The following is a 19,723-nucleotide window of genomic DNA, read 5'->3' on the forward strand; positions in this document are numbered from 1 at the left end:
TTTTTTTTTTTCAGAGGCGGGCCGTATTAAAATGACCAACGGGCCGGATGTGTCCGCGGGCCGTGGTTTGCCCACCCTGATCTAGCTTTCCCTCATTTTGTAGGCCATTTTTGTAGGCAGCCTGATATACCTCATCCCTTTTAATAAAAATAATTTCCTCTACTCTTTATGGGCCCACTGCCATCTCTGTGTCCTTCCCATATCTTGAATGTCAGTGATGACATTTTGCAGTCCTGACGTATATGTAATACTGAACAGGTATGATTGCAATGCCAGATACCACCTGGTTAATTGGGAATTTGTATCATCTGCAGGTTGGTGGTTGGTGGTCAGTTATCACAGTGAATTTCCAATCCCAGATACACATACGTGGAGCACTGATTGCCCATTTCAGTGCACAAGCTTTATTTTCAATGCTGCTACAATTTTGTTCCCTTGGGAGGAGTTTCTTTGTGAGGTGTGTCACTAGGTGATCCATCCCTTCATGGTTTCAAATAAGCACTGTGCCTAGGTTAGCTGCATCTATGGTTGGGAGAAATCTGGCCCTTTTAACATTGGCTTACTACATAATGCATCTTTTATTTTCTTAACTGCCTCCTGGCATTCTTAAGACCATTCTACCTTGGAGGGTTCTGTTTTTCTCATTAGGTTGGTTAGGGGTCAAGCAGAAGCAGAAAAATGAGAGATAAATCTTGGTAATATCCCAACAAATCCAGGAAAGATTAAACATCTTTCTTTGCTTTGGAGGCTTCTATCTGTTTCAAGATTTTCATCTTTTCCTTTTCAGTATTTTTCTTCCTTATCAACCATTGTATCTGGTTTCCTGATATCCCAAACCAAAATGGCATATTTTTAAACTGAACAAGACCCTGCAGAGTAGCAAACTGCCTTCTCTTTGGAGTGCTGATCCAGTGGAATTTGTCAATATCCTTTGGTTAAAACCAGAGAGGACAAATACTTGGCCCCACCCAGGCCATCCAACAACTCATCCATTCTTGGCATTAAGTACCCATCAAAGTTTATTTTCCTAAAGTCTACACAAAACTATATGTCCCTATTTGGCTTTGGGATCAATGACAATACCAGTTGCTTAGATGGTTCTGTTATGTGCATCTGGAGTATCTTTTCTATTTCATTGTGTAATACACCTTTCAACTGTTCAGGAATTCTATAGGGACATTGTAATGTTTCACCTGCTTTATGTCTAACTAAGATAGTTATACTCAGTTGCATGGTAAACATACATTTACACCCTTCTAATGTTTTTTAAAATCTTTTTTGAGTATCCCCTAGATCCAACTGGATATGTATATTTATATGAGACGGTTGCAGTATTGCAGCCTAAACTTGATCCAAACAATTCTGGGTGCCTTTTCTTTAGCACCAGAAAAGCTATCTCAGATTCAACTGTTTTGTGCAATTTGTGAGGAGGTTGTGGCATGGTACATTCTGTTTTTCTTGTCTTCCAATTCTGTGTCATAATTTAATGATTCTGTTCCTTTTTTTTATTATGTAGTTACTCTGCCACTTAGCCTGTAGTGTGCTTTAATAGGCAGTAGTAACAGGACTTGGTCTCCTATGTTAATCACTTCACCATTAAACCTTTATCGTAATGTCTTTTTGGCTTTCTTTGGCTGTTATCTAAATGTTCTTGGGCAATGTGTCCTTTAACTTATTCCTCTGCATTAGGATATATTCAATTAGATTTTTATGATACCTAGAAAATATCTAGAAACATGAGCTTATCCCTGTACAGTAACTGTTCTTTTTCTTGGAATCTGGGTGTGGTTTCCTTGTTTTCCTCCTCTTCTGCTGTTAACCAACAATGTTTTAATATTGTAACTATCTTTTGCAAGGGTCCTAAGTGAATTTCCCATTTAGGGGTCTCTCTTATCCCTATGGGTTCACCCTTGTTTTGTCAGCTTTTTGTAAAGCTTTCTCTTTCCTAGGATATCTCACTTCTATTAATTCAGTATGGCTAGGAAGAATCCCAAATTCCTTCCCTTCTTGCTTTTGCTCCATTCTCATCTTTGCCTTGGACTGGGTCCTTGTAGTTACTCCCAATATCTTAGCCTTCTTCTTGAACCCTTTTCTCTGAGTGCAACCTTAAGTGGAAAATCAGTTCCAGTCACTAGGTTTCACAGATAACTCCTACCATCTTTACATGGTCCTTTCCCTGTGGCCTGTTCTTTGGCTTTAACTAATGTGATCATCTCAGTTTGCCCAAACTCCATTGTAAGAGGCTTTTTCCCCAGAGATGCTGCTCAATGATTTAGCAATGTTCATCTACTCCACAGTATCTACTAAGCCTCTCACAGTAAATCTATTAACTTTTGCTGGGACCTTCTTAGTTCTTCCCAGTGATGTTTGCATTACTGCAGCCATTCCTTTTTTCCCTGGCTTTCTTTTATAGTCTTTGGACAAATAGCCACTTTTCCCACAGTTGTAACAATTACTGGTCTCTCTGACCTCCCAAGGCCTTCCTGTAAGTTGGGTAGAAGCTAAAGGCTTCTTTACTCCTACCTTTCCGTCTACCAGCTCCTTAAAGTTCTTAAATTCTAGAACAGCCTTTCTTATTCTCCTCTCTCCTGCATTTTCCCTTTCAATATCTCTGACTTTTGTGCTACCTATAGTTCTAAGATAGTCCAATTGCCTTTTCATTAATATGATATAAAGTACTTGTAGAAAGTGTTCTAAAATTAATTCCTCTACCACTCTTTCCTTACTTACTTTATCTGGCCTCCACCATTTCCTGCTAGGTCTTGCCCACAATTCATGAACCTCTTCATGCTTGTCTTAGGTGCAATTTCTAAGCTCCACCTATAGGGAGTGACATCGTATCTGTATAGGATTATCCCTTTGACATGAGAGTAATCCACTACTTCTCTTGCTGGAAGACTACTATAAGGTTGTCAAAGCCTTTCCCTGTTAAACATGGGGCTGGTCACTCATTCACTTTCAGACCACTTAAAGAGGTAGCCACTCTTTCAAACATGGCTAAATAGACTTCTATGTGTTCTTCCTCTGTCAACTTGAGGATTTTAATGTCTTTGAGACCACCTCCACTCTCTATAGATTTTATATACTTTAGAACTGAGTGTGCCTCTTCTAGTGACTGTATCCCTTTAAGCAGGTCTATCAGCCTCTTAATCTCTCTTTTCTTGCCTCTCTTCCACTCCCTTCCCATTCCAGTCCACCTTTCCTTTCTTTCTCCCTCTAAAGCATCTCCTTTTTAAATGAATCCCAGCCTTTCCTTATCAGTTGGGCCCTAGTATCTCTGGCCAGTCCCATTTCAGGCTGGTCTACCATTTGCTTTGGCTTTACAACAGGTCTAGAGTGGATACCTGTCTCTGCCAAAGTAGTAGCTTCTAAGGGAGAATCTGTCCTTTCTGTCTTTTCCATGCTTATTTGGTATAGGCTCTGGTAAGAAGAGGCTTGGTTTCTGCAGTCAGGGTGTTGGTTAATTCTTGCAAAGTTTGAGCAGAGGAAGGGCCAATACTTTTACCTTTGCAGCCTCCTTTTTAGCCAAAGTTTATTTTTTTCATGGAAGTGTTTAGAACCCCTAGAGTCTAAGCCACCTCCACTTGTGGGCTTACCACCTTGTGTTAATATCCCACTTTTTATGAATATCCTACCTTTCTTATGGATATCCCATTGCTACAACCCACATTATCACAGGTTCTTTTACCTATACCCAAGTTAGTGGGCTCCAAAATCCAAGAGACAATACAGCCACACAGGCACCTGGTAACACACACAAGTATTCAAAGTCTAGTTCTCAGTGCTCACTGCTCCACTCTCTCCCCTTCTACTACACCTCCTCCTACCATTCCAGTTACTACCCCAAGTCCCATTGCTGGAGAGAAGTAGCCTTTTCTATCTGTGTTGCTTCACAAACAAACATCTCCTTCCCTCTCTCCCAAATACTGGGAACTGCCTCTGCTCAGCTTTTATAATCAGCAGTTGCTGAGCTGGAAGAGGGCTTAAAGAGACAGGGCTACAGCAGCACAGCTTCTGGCCATTTTGTAGGCAGCCTGTTGTCTCACAATGTTGATGTCCAAGTGGGATATAAACCGTATCAAGAATGAGAGGAGGGTTGCAACCCCCATAAAAACTTTTGCCATCTTGACTTTCCATTATCATAGTTTGCAGACATCTGTGCATTCCTTCATTTTGATGTGAATTTGATGCCTAGTTAAAATACAACAGTCTGGGCATCAGATTCCCCACAAATAAGACCATTTGTGATACACCATAATGTGAAATGCTATCTGTGAATGCTGACAGAAGAATCCCCCCCAACCAAAATATTTGTTGTACTGCAGTTAAGGTATGTGGGAAGGTATGGTGGTGAAGTACCAAAAAGAGTTGTCTCAGCCTGAAAAGGGATATTTTTTAGTATTTAGTATTTATTTGATTTGTCAGTTGCTTACAAGATACAGGTATAAAAATAAACATAGTTTTGAATACATGAAATAGATACTTATAAGAAAAATAAAAAGAAACAATAGGACAGGGACTGTAGGCACGATTGGTGTGCTTATGCATGAAGTATGTGCTCTGTGTTCCTGGGCTGCTGTAGAAAATTGACTTAGAATGATGACAGAAATGAGTTAATTTTGGTGTTGATTCAGTTTCTTCCTTTAAATGGGTTTTAGCAGAATGGCCTGAATTTAACCAGCTTTAAAGTTCTTAGCAATCATTGAGAAAACTGTTTTAATCTATATGCCTTTCCTTGTTCAAGCATTTTTACAGTAGAAATAAAAAGTGTTAAGAGGAAGTACAAATGATCACAGATTGCTAATAACTGAATTGGGTTCTGGCAGAGAAGTACCTTCATCTTACGCCAAAAACAGAGTTAGCTTGAGAGATCAGTGAAATGATCCACTGGGAGGAAAAGTGAAGAAGGAAAATTTCTTCCCCTTTTATCATAATACTGTACAAGAGCTTGAGATCATCTCCTAGAATTATGCCAGACATCCTCTGCCAAAAATTAATGGTTTAATAAGTTATTTGAGTAACTATATACATCTGTTCCTCCCCTATTGGCTGAACAAAATGCCAGGCTGGTATTTCTTATATTCATTCTCTCATGCATAGAAAATCCTCCCACGGTGTCATCACTTTGCATACATAAGATCGAACCATCTCAATCTGTTTTTTCCTACGTCCATGTATGCCTACATATATAAGATTGTACATGCTTTGAAAATTGATCGAAAAGTGCTTCAGATTTTGTACTACAGGAGACCGTGAGAGGTTAAAAAAGTCAAGATGCCATCTGTGACCACACAACGGCCCACTCTTTTTTTACATATTTCATGTATATGACATATGTAAAAAGGGGCTGGGCTACTATCCTGATTTTTTTAATGCTCCTGATCCATGTAAATCTGAATGTAGCGTCTTTCTTTTTATTAGGAAAGCATCTTTATTCCTTTGAATTCTCAGCCATCCTCAGAAATAAAATGCTGGATGGTCACAGCATGATGAGATGGAACAATATTCCTCTTCTAAAAAACAAAACAACCCACAAATGATTTGTGACATGTTAAAGAATGGCGGTTACAGGATCCTTGTTTCTTCTGCATATCTAAGTGTTTTGTGGTTGGCCACATCCACCCTGGCATCCACTTCTGAACATGCAAGCCTTCCAAGAGAATCCACCAAGGAAGGGGATGTTAATTTGGCAGCTGTGACTGTGGAATCAAACTCCACCTACTTTTTGTATGTGTGCAACACATAAAAAAGCAGAAATTTAATCACACCACTATTGTCATCTTGTTGCTTTTGACCTCTCTGAAGATGCCCCTAAGCCACTACCCACGCACTGTAACCTGGACAACTTCAGAAGATTCCCTACAATAAACTTGTAAAAGACCAAATGTTTTTGCCAGCCTAAAAATTTGGGACTCTCTACTATAAATAGGGTAATAAGGAAACAATCTTATGTAAACTTACCCGGCTGCCTCCTGCTACATTTTTTCCATTAGTTAAAGCTATTACTATTCTTAGAAAACTATGTATTTCTTATGTAATGCTAAAATGTTTTAGTCTTGATATAAAACTAAAGTGTACATCCTAATGCAACTTATGGCTCATAAAGTCTTAGATGTAGTCCCACAGACTCCCAAAGGTTGTCTAAATCAGACAGGGGGGGAAACTAAATGAATAATTGGTGAGGAATCCTATTAGTTATACTGAATTTAGTTTTAATTTTGCTCACACTGACTCTTCTATGGATTGCAGCCCCTAGCACTTCACCCACAGGCCAATTACAGCCTTGATGTGGAAAAAGTGATGCTACAGACAGAATAGATTTCAGGGGGTTTTCGGCAATGCTCAGATAAAATCCATAGAAGTCAAATAAAATGAAGCAAGAAGTACAGCTAAAAGCAATAGTATCTAAAGTATGTAGCTCAAAAAATATATATAGAAAAATGCCATGAGATCTATCCAAGGTGCTTTTCCAGATAGTAGAAGTCTGGTGATTCTGAATTCTCTGAACTGTGGTTAGTGGTGATGATGTGATAAACAATTAGGTCACTTAACTGTCATAAAACTTTACTTGAGCATTAATCTTGTTCTCGAAAGAGAATGTATGAAAGTGGAATGGACTGCCTCAGGAAGTCGCAAGATCATCTTCACTGGATGGTATGGGGATGTCTAATGCTCTGTACTGAAGAGGAAAGAGGAAAGGAGGTTAGCTGCTTGTCCATTCACACAGAACATGCTCTGGCAATGGAAATTCTGGCAGCAAATTCTCAGCCATGGTCCAGTAGCAGATCATATATTTGACTTCTATGGATTTACATCTAAAAGCTCTCAGGCTTAGTCTTTGGCAGCTCCATATAGGAGAGTGCAAGAATTCTACCTGGAATCCAGCCCGTCCATATGGAGTACAAAAATTGATGGGCCATTAATCTGACTCCGTTTTATAAGGCAGCTTCTGTGTTTCTGTTTGAATTGACTGTCTGCCAACCTTAAAATAGTTGAATCTATTCCTCTATCACTCACTCTTCTGTTTACCTTGCAGATATAGATGAATGTGCACTCTCACTGCACAGCTGTATTAGGGGAACAACATGCATTAACATCGGAGGAAGCTTTCAGTGTGTCAAGCCAGAGTGTCCGCAGACTGCTGGAAATGTCAGCTATGTGAAAACATCTCCCTTGTAAGTAACATCACCCTCCCACCAAAAAGCCCTGGTGGCGCAGTGGTTAGAATGCGGCATTGCAGGCAAGCTCTACTCATAGCCAGCAGTTCAATTGTGACAAGCTCGAGGTTGACTCAGATTTCCATCCTTTTGAGGTCAGTAAAATGAGGAGCCAGACTGCTGAGGAAAATATGCTGACATTTGTAAACCAGTCAGAGAATGCTGTAAAGCACAATGGAACGGTATATAAGTCTCAGTGCTATTGCTATTGCTATAATGAGAAATGAGTTTTCTCCAACATGGTGCCTTTCAGATGAGTTAGATTACAACTCCAGTTGTTCTCAACCACTGAGAAGAAAGAATGTGGGAAGAGTGCTTCCACAGCAGAAATCTGCATTAAGCTGTTTACTAAAAAGTGTATATTTTCTGTAAAAACTAGCTACCATTGTAAAAACACAACTATCATATACGTTTCTCTTGTTAATTCAAAACACCATTATTAAGAAGTGGCTTTTAAATGGTGACTAGCTGCTTAAAGCTTCTCCATTGGTTGACTTCTGACTGAAGATTTAGCATGAAACTGGCATCATTTATAATTTCCAATGTGATTTCATTACCTCATAGCAGGGGTGGGATTCTACCAGTTCGCACCTATTCTCTAGAAACGGTTGTTAACATTCTAAGCAGTTTGGAGATCCGGTTGTTAGAAGATATTACTGGTCTAATCCTGTAAGGAAGGCAGGAAGGAAACATTCTGGTGTTGCTTACAGAAACTGCCTCTCCGTTAAGCCTTATTACATTCTTGGAAGGACTAGACTTCCTGTCTCAGGAACTTCTCTGGAATTTTTTCCCCCTCCTTTGCTGGTACTTTGCTTGTGTGGAGTGACCATTCAAAGTTACAATGGCACTGAAAAAAGTGACTTATGACCGTTTTTCACACTTACGACTGCTGCAGCATCCCCACAGTCACGAGGCCAGGCGAGGAGATGCATGGCACGATGTGAGTGATGTTGAGTTGGCCATGCCCAGCCAATAACATGACCACCAAGCCACGCCCACCAACTAAGCCACACCCACAGAACAGGTTGTTAAAAAATTTTGAATCCCACCCCTGCCTCATAGGTGTGTAATTTTGAGGTCTGTAGATACATTTGGCATTTTTAAAGTGTCACAAAGTAGTTCTCATGCATACGCAGGTAGTAAGAAAAGACTGCTATTTATCACACTTTTTAAAGATATTATTTGAATTTCACTTTCAGCAGCTCTTCTGAGATTTGTCAGGGCTACAGTTCCTTGAATTAAAAGCTAATTCATTTCTTTTGAAATAGCTCATTAGAGGTGCTTTCTTTGATTATTACTCTGTTCATGCTCCTAGGGAAAAATCAATTAGTGATTATGAATTTTAAAAAATAATTAAATGAAGTAAAATAACATATAGGTTTTGGTTGGAGTATTAAATAGGAGAGAAATAATTAAAGCAGCAGCTTTCCCAGTCATCAGCCAAACTTATGTTATACACTCAGCATTGACCAATTAATCAAAATTCAGGAATATAGCAGTCACAATTAATAATTACTCCATCATTTTAAAAGAAAGAAGAATGAATGTGTGGCTGAATCTCCATGCACTGCCTCACCACACGGACATTCATTACCTGCTGTACAATGATGACCTCTGTTTGTCAGCTGTGTTCTTCAATAACACAAAAAATACAGTAAAGAGGAAATCATTATTGGTCAGGAAATCCATAGTGATTATGGATTCTGAAACGCCTTGTAAAGCTAAGTTCAAAATCAATAACTTGATGGTGAAGCTTTTTTTGCTTGTTTGATCATAGACCAGAAAAATTTGCAACTTGTATCTTGGATTATTCAGTATAAATATATTCCCTATGGTCAGTAAGATTATTTGTTATGTCTTCTTTGATATGTGACCAAAATACATCATTCCTTAATGAGTCATCCTGGCCAAGTGGCAAAAATGCAGCTTTGTTTAAGTTTTGATAGCATCTTTGCTACAAACCAGCTAATGTGAGTTTCATTGATTTTGGTGAGAGAGCTAACCTTATGATTCAACCTTGCTTTAGCATCAGCTGGGTTTAAAATAACTTCATTTTCTTCTTTTACTTTAATACGTCTGGATAAATCATTGCTATCTTTAAAAAAAAATCTGTGTTATTAGACCAGAAATAAAATTGTTCATGGAACAAGAATTCAAATTGAATGTAATATTGGGGAGGTTGTATTAGATTATTTTGGACCATTTTATTCTGATCTACTGAAAGAAATCTATGTTTTAGATGGAGCCAGAAAAGAAGACAAATGTTAGGGAGATGTACAGCACCCCAGAAACCATACTTCATGAAACATCCTCCAAACTTAGAACTACTGCACAAAAGAGATTATTAGAAAGAATTTTTCTGCCCCCACTGCTGCATTCTTAGTGAAATTAGACAGTTTCCTAATCCTAAATAGAAAATATTTAGAGTGGGGAGGAGGTTGTCTTCCTTTCAGATAAATACAAATGTTTATCCAGTCACTGGTACCCATGGATCCTTAAAAGAAGGGCATAATCGTATGTTCAAATTCTACCCAAATATACCTTTTTTATTCCTATCTCAATATTTTAATCTGGTATTGCTGCCATTCCACAGATGGAAATAGTTTTGCACACATAAATTCCTCTGCTAGATTGGAAATCTTGTAAACAATGCCTGCTTTTATGTCTGTTAATCCAAAAATATAACATCTGGCACAAGTATATTCCCTGTTTACAAAGATCCACATAAAGAAGACTGTGTTTCTGTTTTGATAATAAAGGGAAATATTATCCCCATTTTTTTCTAATGACTAGCTAAATGCTATGCCTGGTTATAATAAGACCTTTTGATACGTCCATCTATTATAAAACTTTCTGTTCCCCAAATGTATCTCAAAAGGAATATGAAAGCTCTCGAGTGCTACAGAACTCACCAACAAAAAAAGTTATATGAAAAGGAAGGGATAAGGAAGAAGCTGAAAAAGTTAAAATTGTAATTCTTGAACTTTCCTACCACTTTTTTATTTCTCACGGAAATAAATTTGGGTGATCCTAATAAAGGCATAAGACGGGTGTCGGTAACCCAGAGCCACATGCAGCACTTTTATCTCTCTGGTGTGGCTCCCTGTCAGATGATCCCACCACTGGCTGGCTCCACCCTTTGCCCTCCCTTCCCAGTCACTCCTTGCCTGGCCTGAGAAAGTAAGGGCGACTGCGGGAGACGGAGACTCGCTCCATATTGCAGAGCGGGAGCAAAGGGCCCCTATACTTGCCTCATCTCTTGCTAGGTCTCATGGGTGCTTCTTCTGGCCCTTGTTGGTACTGGGTGCACCAACAGGGGGCGGAAGAAGCACCCGTGAGACCCAGCAACCAATGAGGTGCCAGAGAATCAGAATCCGAGAGAGACAAAGAGAGAGACAAAGAGAGAGACAAAGAGCGATAGACCTGTTTTCCACAGAAAAGGAAGCACCAGGAGCCACAGAACCTGGGTAGGCATGGCTGGCGGAGGGGGGTCATATGACTGGGTAGGAGTGTGTGATGAGTTGGCAACGCCCACACACGTTTTGAGGCTCCTGGCATTTTCTTTTCTGTGGGAAATGTGTCTAAATGGCTCTTTGAGAGTTTAAGGTTGCAGACCCCTGACATAAGAGAACCAGTTTTGATAGTGGTTAAGGCACTGGATTAGAAACCATGAGTTCTAGTTTTGCCTTTGATATAAAGCCAGTTGGGTGACCTCGGGCCAGTCACTCTCTCCACCCTAGGAAGAAGGCAGCAGCAAACTACTTCTGAAATCTTGCTAAAATAACTGCAGATAGTAGTCCAGGCAGAGACCAGGAATGAACAATGATTTGAAGGTTTTCTCCACTAAAAAAGTTCACAGTCAGTTTGGTGTAGTGGTTAAGGCGCCAAGCCCGAAACTGTGAGTTCTAATTCTGCTTTAGGTATGAAAACACTTGGGCTGGTGACCTTGGGCTGGTCATGCTTTCTTAGCCCTAAAAAAAGAAGTAATGCAAATTACTTCCCATATGTCTATGGGAACTGAAAACGCTTCTTGGGTGAAAAACAAAACATTTTCAAGCTAAACAAAGAAAGTCCTGTTGCCTTTTGAAAGCACCTTCAGGGCCCTTCCCAAATCTTGCAAGAAAACTGCAGGGATGTGTCCAGGCAGTCACCAGGAATCCAAACTAACTTAGGAATATTATTATTATTATCATCATCATCATTAATAATAATAATAATCGTACATTTTAGGAAGATACTTGGTTGATACCTAGGATGTTGGCAGCAACCCGTATCAACCATCAGTGCCAGTCAAGGATATTTGTGATACATTATTAAATGTTCAGTTGAGTTTCATGTTTAATGAATAAAAGAGATAATAATAATATTAATAACAACAACAACCTAGTAAGCTGCTATAAGAAGCTCACGCAGACTGACTACAAGCAACAGCATGACAAACTAGCAACAATGGAGCATTGGAAGATCTGTAAGAAATATCATTTGCCTACAAGCAAGAACTAGTGGGACCATAAAATAGAGAAAGTCATATAAAATGAAAAAAAACTCTAGGACTTTAAACAGACAGGTGTCTGCCATATAACATCCCAGATTTAACAATTGTCCATAAGAAAGACAAAATAGTCTGGTTAGTGGACGTGGCAGTAACTAGAGACAGCAAAATCGGGGGGGGGGGGGGGGAGCCGAACAGGAGAAGATATCAAATTACAAAGCCCAACAAGCAGAAATAGAACGACTGTGGCAAAAGTAAGCAAAGGTAGTGCCCATAGTGATACGCACCTTAGCTGCAATCCCCAAACAACTGGAGCACCACTTGAACACCATTGTCATTGGCAAATCCATCATCAGTCGATTACAAAAGGCAGCTTTACTTGGAATGCCTTACATCCTGTGACAGTATCTGTAACATCATCAAGCATCCACATCTGCCTATCCCAGGTCCTTGAACAGGACAGGGAGACAAAAGTGCCAAATCCAGTTTGAACGGCAGATTGTGTGACAAGCCATGATAATGATAATAGTAATGACTGATAATAATAATGGTATTATACTATTATACTATTATACTATTATTGTTTACTTTTCTTTCCTTCATAGTCAATGTGAACGGAATCCGTGTCCCATGAACAGCAGATCATGCCATCAAGCCCCCAAGACGATCTCCTTTCATTATCTCCCTCTGCCATCCGATCTCGCCACTCCCACTCCTCTCTTCCGCATGGCAACTGCTTCGGCCCCTGGACGGCCAGGTCCTGACAGCTTGCGGTTTGGGATTATAGGAGGAAACAGCCGAGGACATTTTGTGATGCAACGCTCGGACAGACAGACTGGAGAACTCATGCTGGTACAAAGGCTACAAGGGCCTCAGACCATAACAGTGGAGGTTGAGATGTCCGAGTATCTAGATCGCACTTTCCAAGCTAAACATGTTTCCAAAATTACCATCTTTGTATCAGTATATGAGTTTTAAAGGAGGTTGATTCAGCATGGGAGGAAAAACAATTTTACATCAGGAACTTTTCTTTGGTTTCACTATTGGCTCCATGTCAAAGACTCCAGAATTAAGAATGGCATCAAGCATGGCTTGGCTTTCTCACCTGAATTAACATCGTCCACTTCTTTTCAGCATTGCTGGCATGTAGTCTTTCTGCTTCTATCTTAACACATCTTTAGATGACCTGAAGCCCTTAAAAGAAGGGAAGAATAGCAGTGTAACCTATCTATCAATTATTGTTGCTCCAGCGACACTTTGTACCCCATCTAGCTTCAACCTGCCCTTTGTGAGTCAATGCAGCATATTCTAGATATAGATAGCCAGTCTTTAACAAGACTACCTGCATTCTAGAAGACTTTAAGAAAGGAGAATATAGGATCCTTCTGTGGACAATGTACCTAAGCAACAATATTATCATAGTGAGAGAGGTCGTTCCTATTTTGTAACATTGCTATATAATATTGCTATATAATATTAAATGTTGATTTGCTTGGAAAACAGATGCCTATCAATGGATAAATCATGGAAGTAAATCTGCTTTTTATCAGACTTCTTTTCTAATAATTGCATGTTGGACTAGAGCAGCATTTCTCAACCTTGGTAATTCTAAGCTGTCTGAACTTCAATGTCTAAAATTGTCCAGCCAACATCTTAAAGTTGTCCAGATTGTGAAATAGTGGACTAGGTTGCACATTTCCCTAACAGAAGTGTTGTACTTCAGGATCATGAAGCTTGGAAGAAATTCATATCTGCCACAAATTCAGTTTTGTATTCCAGAACTCAAATTGATAGTTTCTGTTTCTATCTCTGAAAGAACAACTTTCAGTAAAGTTGGGGAAAACTATTTTTCTGCCTGGATGATGTACTTCATTTAATGCCATTTAATATTACAGCATTACAAAAAGTAGTATACTATTTTTTGTAATCTAGTAACATTGATTTAGCTTGAGTTTTACTTCATTTGTTAGCCAAGAAATTTAGCAGTATAAGAATGTGTTTGTGACTCTACCAGAAATATGATTCTGCTCTATTATAATGAAAATATTATTTCCTTTCAAATATTTTCTTTGGGCAAAGAAATGTAGGGCAAAAGGCACTTATTAAATACATCTTTTTGTATTTTTCAATGAATGTTTTAGGGATTCTTTTTATCTTTAGATATATCTCTTGGAACTGGATCACAGAAACCTATCTATTTAGTCAAATTTGTCTTGTGTATTTAGTCTCCAGGCTGGCTTTTTTGTGCATAAATTAAAAAAAGATTCTCCATAACTACCAATAACAACTTCAGTAAACTTTAGAAGTCTGTAAATATATAAAGTCGTATAAATATATAATCAGCTTTCAAGTTACAATTGAAATAGCAGGCTGCTGAAAATAAAATCACAACAGAGCTACCACTGAGAATTAGATAGGAAAGCAAATCTGGGCCAACAATACAAAAATGTTTAGTGATTGTTGTTAGTTCTAGCTGTTTTGTCTCCCTTCACTTCCTTTATGGAAGGCTATCTCAAGACATTTACATCACTGAAACCTGAACTGGAAGCCCACAAAACTAAGGGAAACTCCCATAGATAGACCTGCCTATATACCGTAAGTTTCCACAGAACAGTGATTCCCATCACAGTGCAAACCAAATCTTACAAAGGATCTACATTTCTTTTTAAGTGAATGGCTTAAGATAGTGAAGCTAGCTGATGTCCTACTACAAGTCAAATTCCTTCTCTAAAGCAATAGTCCTTTCTCAGCTTCTCTCTTTCTCTCTGCCTCCTCATGTTTCTCATAGGGAAAGAAGTAATCATCTTTCTGGGCCGCTAGTGTCCCCTAATTCACACTCACTTCAAAGCTAGAATGGATCCATTTTTCATTTAGTTGCATATTCATATTTGCATGGTAGCAATTATACTCTAAGGATATTAGTCATGTTAAAATCAAATCCACTCTACCCTAGATATCAGCAAATAGAACTTGGCTCACACGTTGTTCTTGGTCTTCATATGTTTTGTTGGTTTGGATCAAGCATGTTGTATAAATCCAACTAATTGAGGTTTATGCAATATATCTTGCTTAAGCAAAACATGATATTTAAATGAGCTCAAGCACATTTTGCAGACGCCAAAGGCACAAAATACCAGTAAAATTCAGTGACAGTTTATAATTTTCAGTCACATGATTTTGCAAGTATCATTTGAAATAAGCAGTAAATAAATGTTCTAACTCCTTTGGTGGTTTATACTGCACATATTAATCCAAACAAAATCTACTTTCTGCCATAGGAAACAGCATTTTAAAAGTACTTTTATTTTCCAAGGGTTGTGGAATTATAACATGGCAATTTTCAGCTTTAAAAAAATGTTATAATTCCACAACCCTTGGAAAATAAAAGTACTTTAAAAATGCTGTTTCCTATGGCAGAAAGTAGATTTTGTTTGGATTGTAACATAGTAATTACATTGCAAATCGATTTGTTTGGATTGTAACATAGTAATTACATTGCAAATCGATTTGTTCATTCAAATGCATTTTAATCTCCTTGAATTCCTTAGTCATTGTGAAGCAATTATACAACTGTTTGTGAAATGAAAATGAAGAATTGGGCAACTACTATGCTTATTATATATTCATTCTCAGAAACGAACTATAAAAGAACATGGCATCCTTGGAATTTCAGGTCTTGAAAGTTTGAGGTTCTTTAAATTAGTAAGTTTCTACCAGTATATTTGATTTTTTTTTAAATGTAGTTCATATCATATACATCAAATATTTTATCTTCTCTCCAGTTCTATGATGAGGTATCTTGTTAAAATGGAAGCAACCAATGTAAAGGTAGCCTTTGAACAGTGCTCCTTTTATGGAACCATACATTTTCAAAGAAATTCCAGAAGCTATGGTGCTGGTTACCAGTTTGACTGGTTTCAAAAAAGAGTTGGACCAATTCATGGAAGTCAAGGGAATCAATAGCTATTTGATGGCAGTGTGACTATTTCTGAAAAACATCTGCTGGGAGACTAGCAGACCCCATTTGCAGTTGGTTGGCTACTGAGAACAGACTGCTGGACTAGATGGATTTGTTCAAGGAAGGAACTGCTTATTTCTTTTATTATAATTGCAAAATAATTCACTTTTCTAAAGATCGTGGATTAAAAATCGTATCTCATGATTCCCAGATGAGAATAGGCAGAAAAAATGTCCCCTTATATGTTCTCCAACCACAGGTATCAATTTTCCTTAGTTCTTCTTTGTCATTTTCCATCTTAAGCCTTTCCAAAATTATCTTTCTAAGAAGAAAAGTGAAAACTACATAATGATGCTCAGGGTTGGAAAGTCAGGTTTTATGAAGAAAGATATGTATCTGTTTACTCTGAAATTGTCTTCAAATATCTAAAGAACTCTCACTCAGGAAAGGGAGCAAATTTCTTTTCTGTCATTCCAAAGAACAAACAATAAGCCAATAATCCTTATTTATAAAGAATAAACAATAAAACTGTCAAGCAAAATTCCATCTGGAAGGACAAAATATCTACATTTATTATTTGGCTATTTTATTTTGCTATCTGTTGGATTTTATTTGTGTGTTCCTTTGAAAAGAATTCAGAAGAATAATAACTTTTATGTTTAGGCTTTATGTCTTTAAAAAGTCTAAATAAACCATTTATTCATTCTTCTGGAATGCTTGCTTAATATTTAGTTGTGGAATGTAATTTCAAAATTCACCAACTTATAGCAAAAGGCTACCACAGCAATCTATTTGTCATGATCCATCAGGGCCAGGTTATGCATGGAAAAACATTTCCATGCCAAATAATTTCATTGTAAGAATGGACTCCAGCAATGCATATCCATTACTAAACAATCATCCTTGAGCAAGTTAAGGATTCAGAAAAATTGAATCTAGGTATTTGTATTTGTTTTTTCCCCCCATCTACTCTGTGCATAGATTGCAAGTATTAGGGCTATGTAGCTCTGTGGATGCAGTTCCAAAGAGGTGCTTTTAATGCACAAAAACATGAATGTAGCATCATTCTGCACTCTTAAGCAACGGTGTCTTTTCCTGAAATTACATGCTGTCCCTTCAGCTGCCACATCAAAAGATTTTGCCATCTAAACAGTTGAAAATATGTATTGAATTATCTGAGTCCAATGAATTTTTCTGGAAGTTTGAGCCTCCAAGATACTATTAACCGCCTACATCCTATTCAATATTATATAAGTTGATTAAGAATATGTTTCTTAGATCAAGCACCTAGCCCACAATTTTCTCCTGTAAAGAAGAATCAAGGATTTCCTTTATGGAGAAATAAAAATTTAAGATTACGGGCATATTGTTTGCTCTCTTCTGACTTCAGTGTAGTGGATCTCTTAAAGGAAGACTCTGCGTTGTTGTTTAATTTCTACAACATGAGTTGCCTTTTTGCTATCCTTGGTCCTGAAAAATTGCATAATGTACATTACTTACCACTGCTGACTCAAGCAACCCCCTTATAAGATCAGCCAGATATCTATCTATATAGACCCATAGTTGATTTTGACACTCAATTGGCTTTCTCTTTCAAAGAATTTTTCTCCCAGATTGCCTTTGCCTTTAGCAAGAAAGTGATTAAAAGGTGGTACTGGTGAGATTTTAGAAAACTCGTTCTCTGCCTTCGTTACACTAAAATTATGTGCTCCATTTTCTAGCATTTGTTCCTTGTTTCAATTATAAGTTGCTGAATTTGGTTAACTTAGGATGCTATCATATATGCATTATACTTCTTGTCACAGTACAGGTAGTCCTCAACTTATGACCACAATTGAGCCCAAAATTTCTGACAGTTGTTTTGCCCCATTTTATGACCTTTCTTGCCACAGCTGTTCAGTTAGTAACATGATTGTAAAGTGAATCTGGCTTCCCCATTGACTTTGCTTGTCAGAAGGTCACAAAACCATCACATGACCCCAGAATACTGGAAACATCCTAAATACATGCCAGGTGCCAATAGAAGCATCAGTTGGGCTATGATTTGGGTAGTCTTGCTTATCAAAGTACAAATATTTATTTGGAGGTAATGGTAATTGCTTTAATGTCACGGTGATATACAAACATAGTGGGGGACAGTTTTGCTTTATAATCTTGCTAAGGAATAAAGCCCATTGGACCTTTTTGATGTCTGGAATGATAGAATCTTGCAATGAGAAGAGAATCTTTTGTGTAAGTTCCAGCCATTAGGTCCATGAGACAGACCCAAAAGTATGTTAACTAAAAAAAACCTAGAGAATAACCTGCAGTAAAAGCTTCAACTGTCTCTTAACTAAATATATTTTTAGCTCAAATGCAAAATGCTACATCTAGCATTCCTTGGGCGATCTGCCTCTTCATTTCTGATTATTAATGTGACACAACATATAAAAATAATCAGAGAGGCTGATGTGTCACCAGATTTTACAGTTTGCTAATCCTGAATTACTGTATCTCTCCATAGCAATCTGCAGGAAAGATTGTTCAATGAATACATAATTGACTGAACTCATATGGAAACATTGTCTGTTGAATGAATTTTAAATGACTAGGTTCATAAAAACATACTGAGCTCCAAACCATCATTTACAAATCACAATTTTATTATTTATTTTATTTATTTTTATTTGTCAATTGCATACAAGATAATAGGTATAAATAAAAACATAGTTATGAATACATGGATACATATAAGAAAAATAAAAATATATATATAAAAGAAACAATAGGACAGGGACAGTAGGCATGTTGGTGTGCTTATACACGGCCTCTACAGACCTCTTAGGAAAGGGGTGAGGTCAATAGTAGACAGTCTAAGGTTAAAGTTTTTGGGGTTTGGGGAAGAAACTACAGAGTCGGGTAGAGTATTCCAGACATTGACCACTCTGTTGCTGAAGCCATATTTCCTGCAATCAAGTTTGGTGCGATTAACCTTGAGTTTGTATCTCTCTAGTGTTGTATGGTTGAAGCTGTGTTTGCAATGATGATTTTATATACTATACTTAGATAGACCGAAGCGGCGTGTTCTGGTTTTCTAGGTCTAGAATTTCAATGTGGCATAGGTTTCTGCAATGACTCTTCTTGATGACTTTCTCAACTGTGTTAATATCAGATGTATTCGAGTATTGGTCTAGCAAATGTTTTGTATGCTCTAGTTTTTAGTGTAATATTACCAGAGAAAAAGCTACGTAAGATTAGGTTAACAACTCTTAATGCCTTTTTGGTTACGTAGTTACAGTGGGCTCTAGCATTTAGGTCATTTGAGATGGAGGTTCATACAAATGGAGGTTCATACAAATGGAGGTTCATACAAATGGAGGTTCATACAAGACAGACAAATCACATTATGTATCACACTACACATTATGTGTAGTGTGAATCAGATTCATGCAACAATCAGGAAAATAATAATCTATGTACAGTTTTCTGTTTGTGAAATGTCTCAACAATACAAGTTTTTTTCAACATTTCTTAATATTCTGAATAGAAATGATGTGGCCTCTTAAATTCTACCCAATATAAGAAGTACATCTCCAGAAGGCTAAAGAAAGTAAGAATAATGTTTAAATACACTAATTTTGTAGAGATGGATGCACATTTAGAAACAGTGATTCTGAGTTAAATAAAAATTCATTGCATCTCACTGTAATGGTGAAGATTATAAAACCAATCTGCATACTCAAGTGTGCTGCTCAGATGCAAAATGTTCATATTCTGCCTTAATTCCTCTCTGTGCAATTTCTTCTGCTTTTTCCTTCTCTATTAATGGGCAACATGCAAAGTTCTTTGCAACTCCTCACATTGTATTGTCCTTTGTTTTGTCTCTTTATTTTTCCTCTGGACCCTCCAGTCTCTGTAGAGGAAAATGGCTTTCTTTTGTTTGACTGTTTTCTCTGCTGCTGGCGGCAGAATTTCTAACACGCGCATGGTTCCTCTGTTTTCCTCCCCTATTTGTTTTAAGGTTGTAGTTTTATCACAAATTCTGCTGTGGGAGAAGACTCAAATAAGAGATGAAGA

General features: G+C 37.8%; 1 protein-coding gene across 2 annotated transcripts in view; it reads left to right on the top strand.

Annotated features, from left to right (window-relative positions):
* FBLN7 (fibulin 7) overlaps positions 1–13,838 on the top strand; it is a 30,684-nt gene extending 16,846 nt beyond the window's left edge. For both annotated transcript variants that reach the window (XM_026680487.2, XM_087962099.1), the window contains 2 exons: positions 7,037–7,175; positions 12,315–13,838. In XM_026680487.2, coding sequence (XP_026536272.1) covers positions 7,037–7,175; positions 12,315–12,687 — 512 coding nt within the window. In that variant the 3' untranslated portion in view covers positions 12,688–13,838. The remainder of the gene's footprint in view (positions 1–7,036; positions 7,176–12,314) is intronic.
* The last annotated feature ends 5,885 nt before the right edge of the window (positions 13,839–19,723 follow it).

The sequence above is a fragment of the Notechis scutatus genome, chromosome 1 (assembly GCF_049901735.1).
Source record: "Notechis scutatus isolate UNSWTSFEM ecotype Mainland chromosome 1, rNotScu1.2, whole genome shotgun sequence".
Classification (NCBI taxonomy): Eukaryota; Metazoa; Chordata; class Lepidosauria; order Squamata; family Elapidae; genus Notechis; species Notechis scutatus.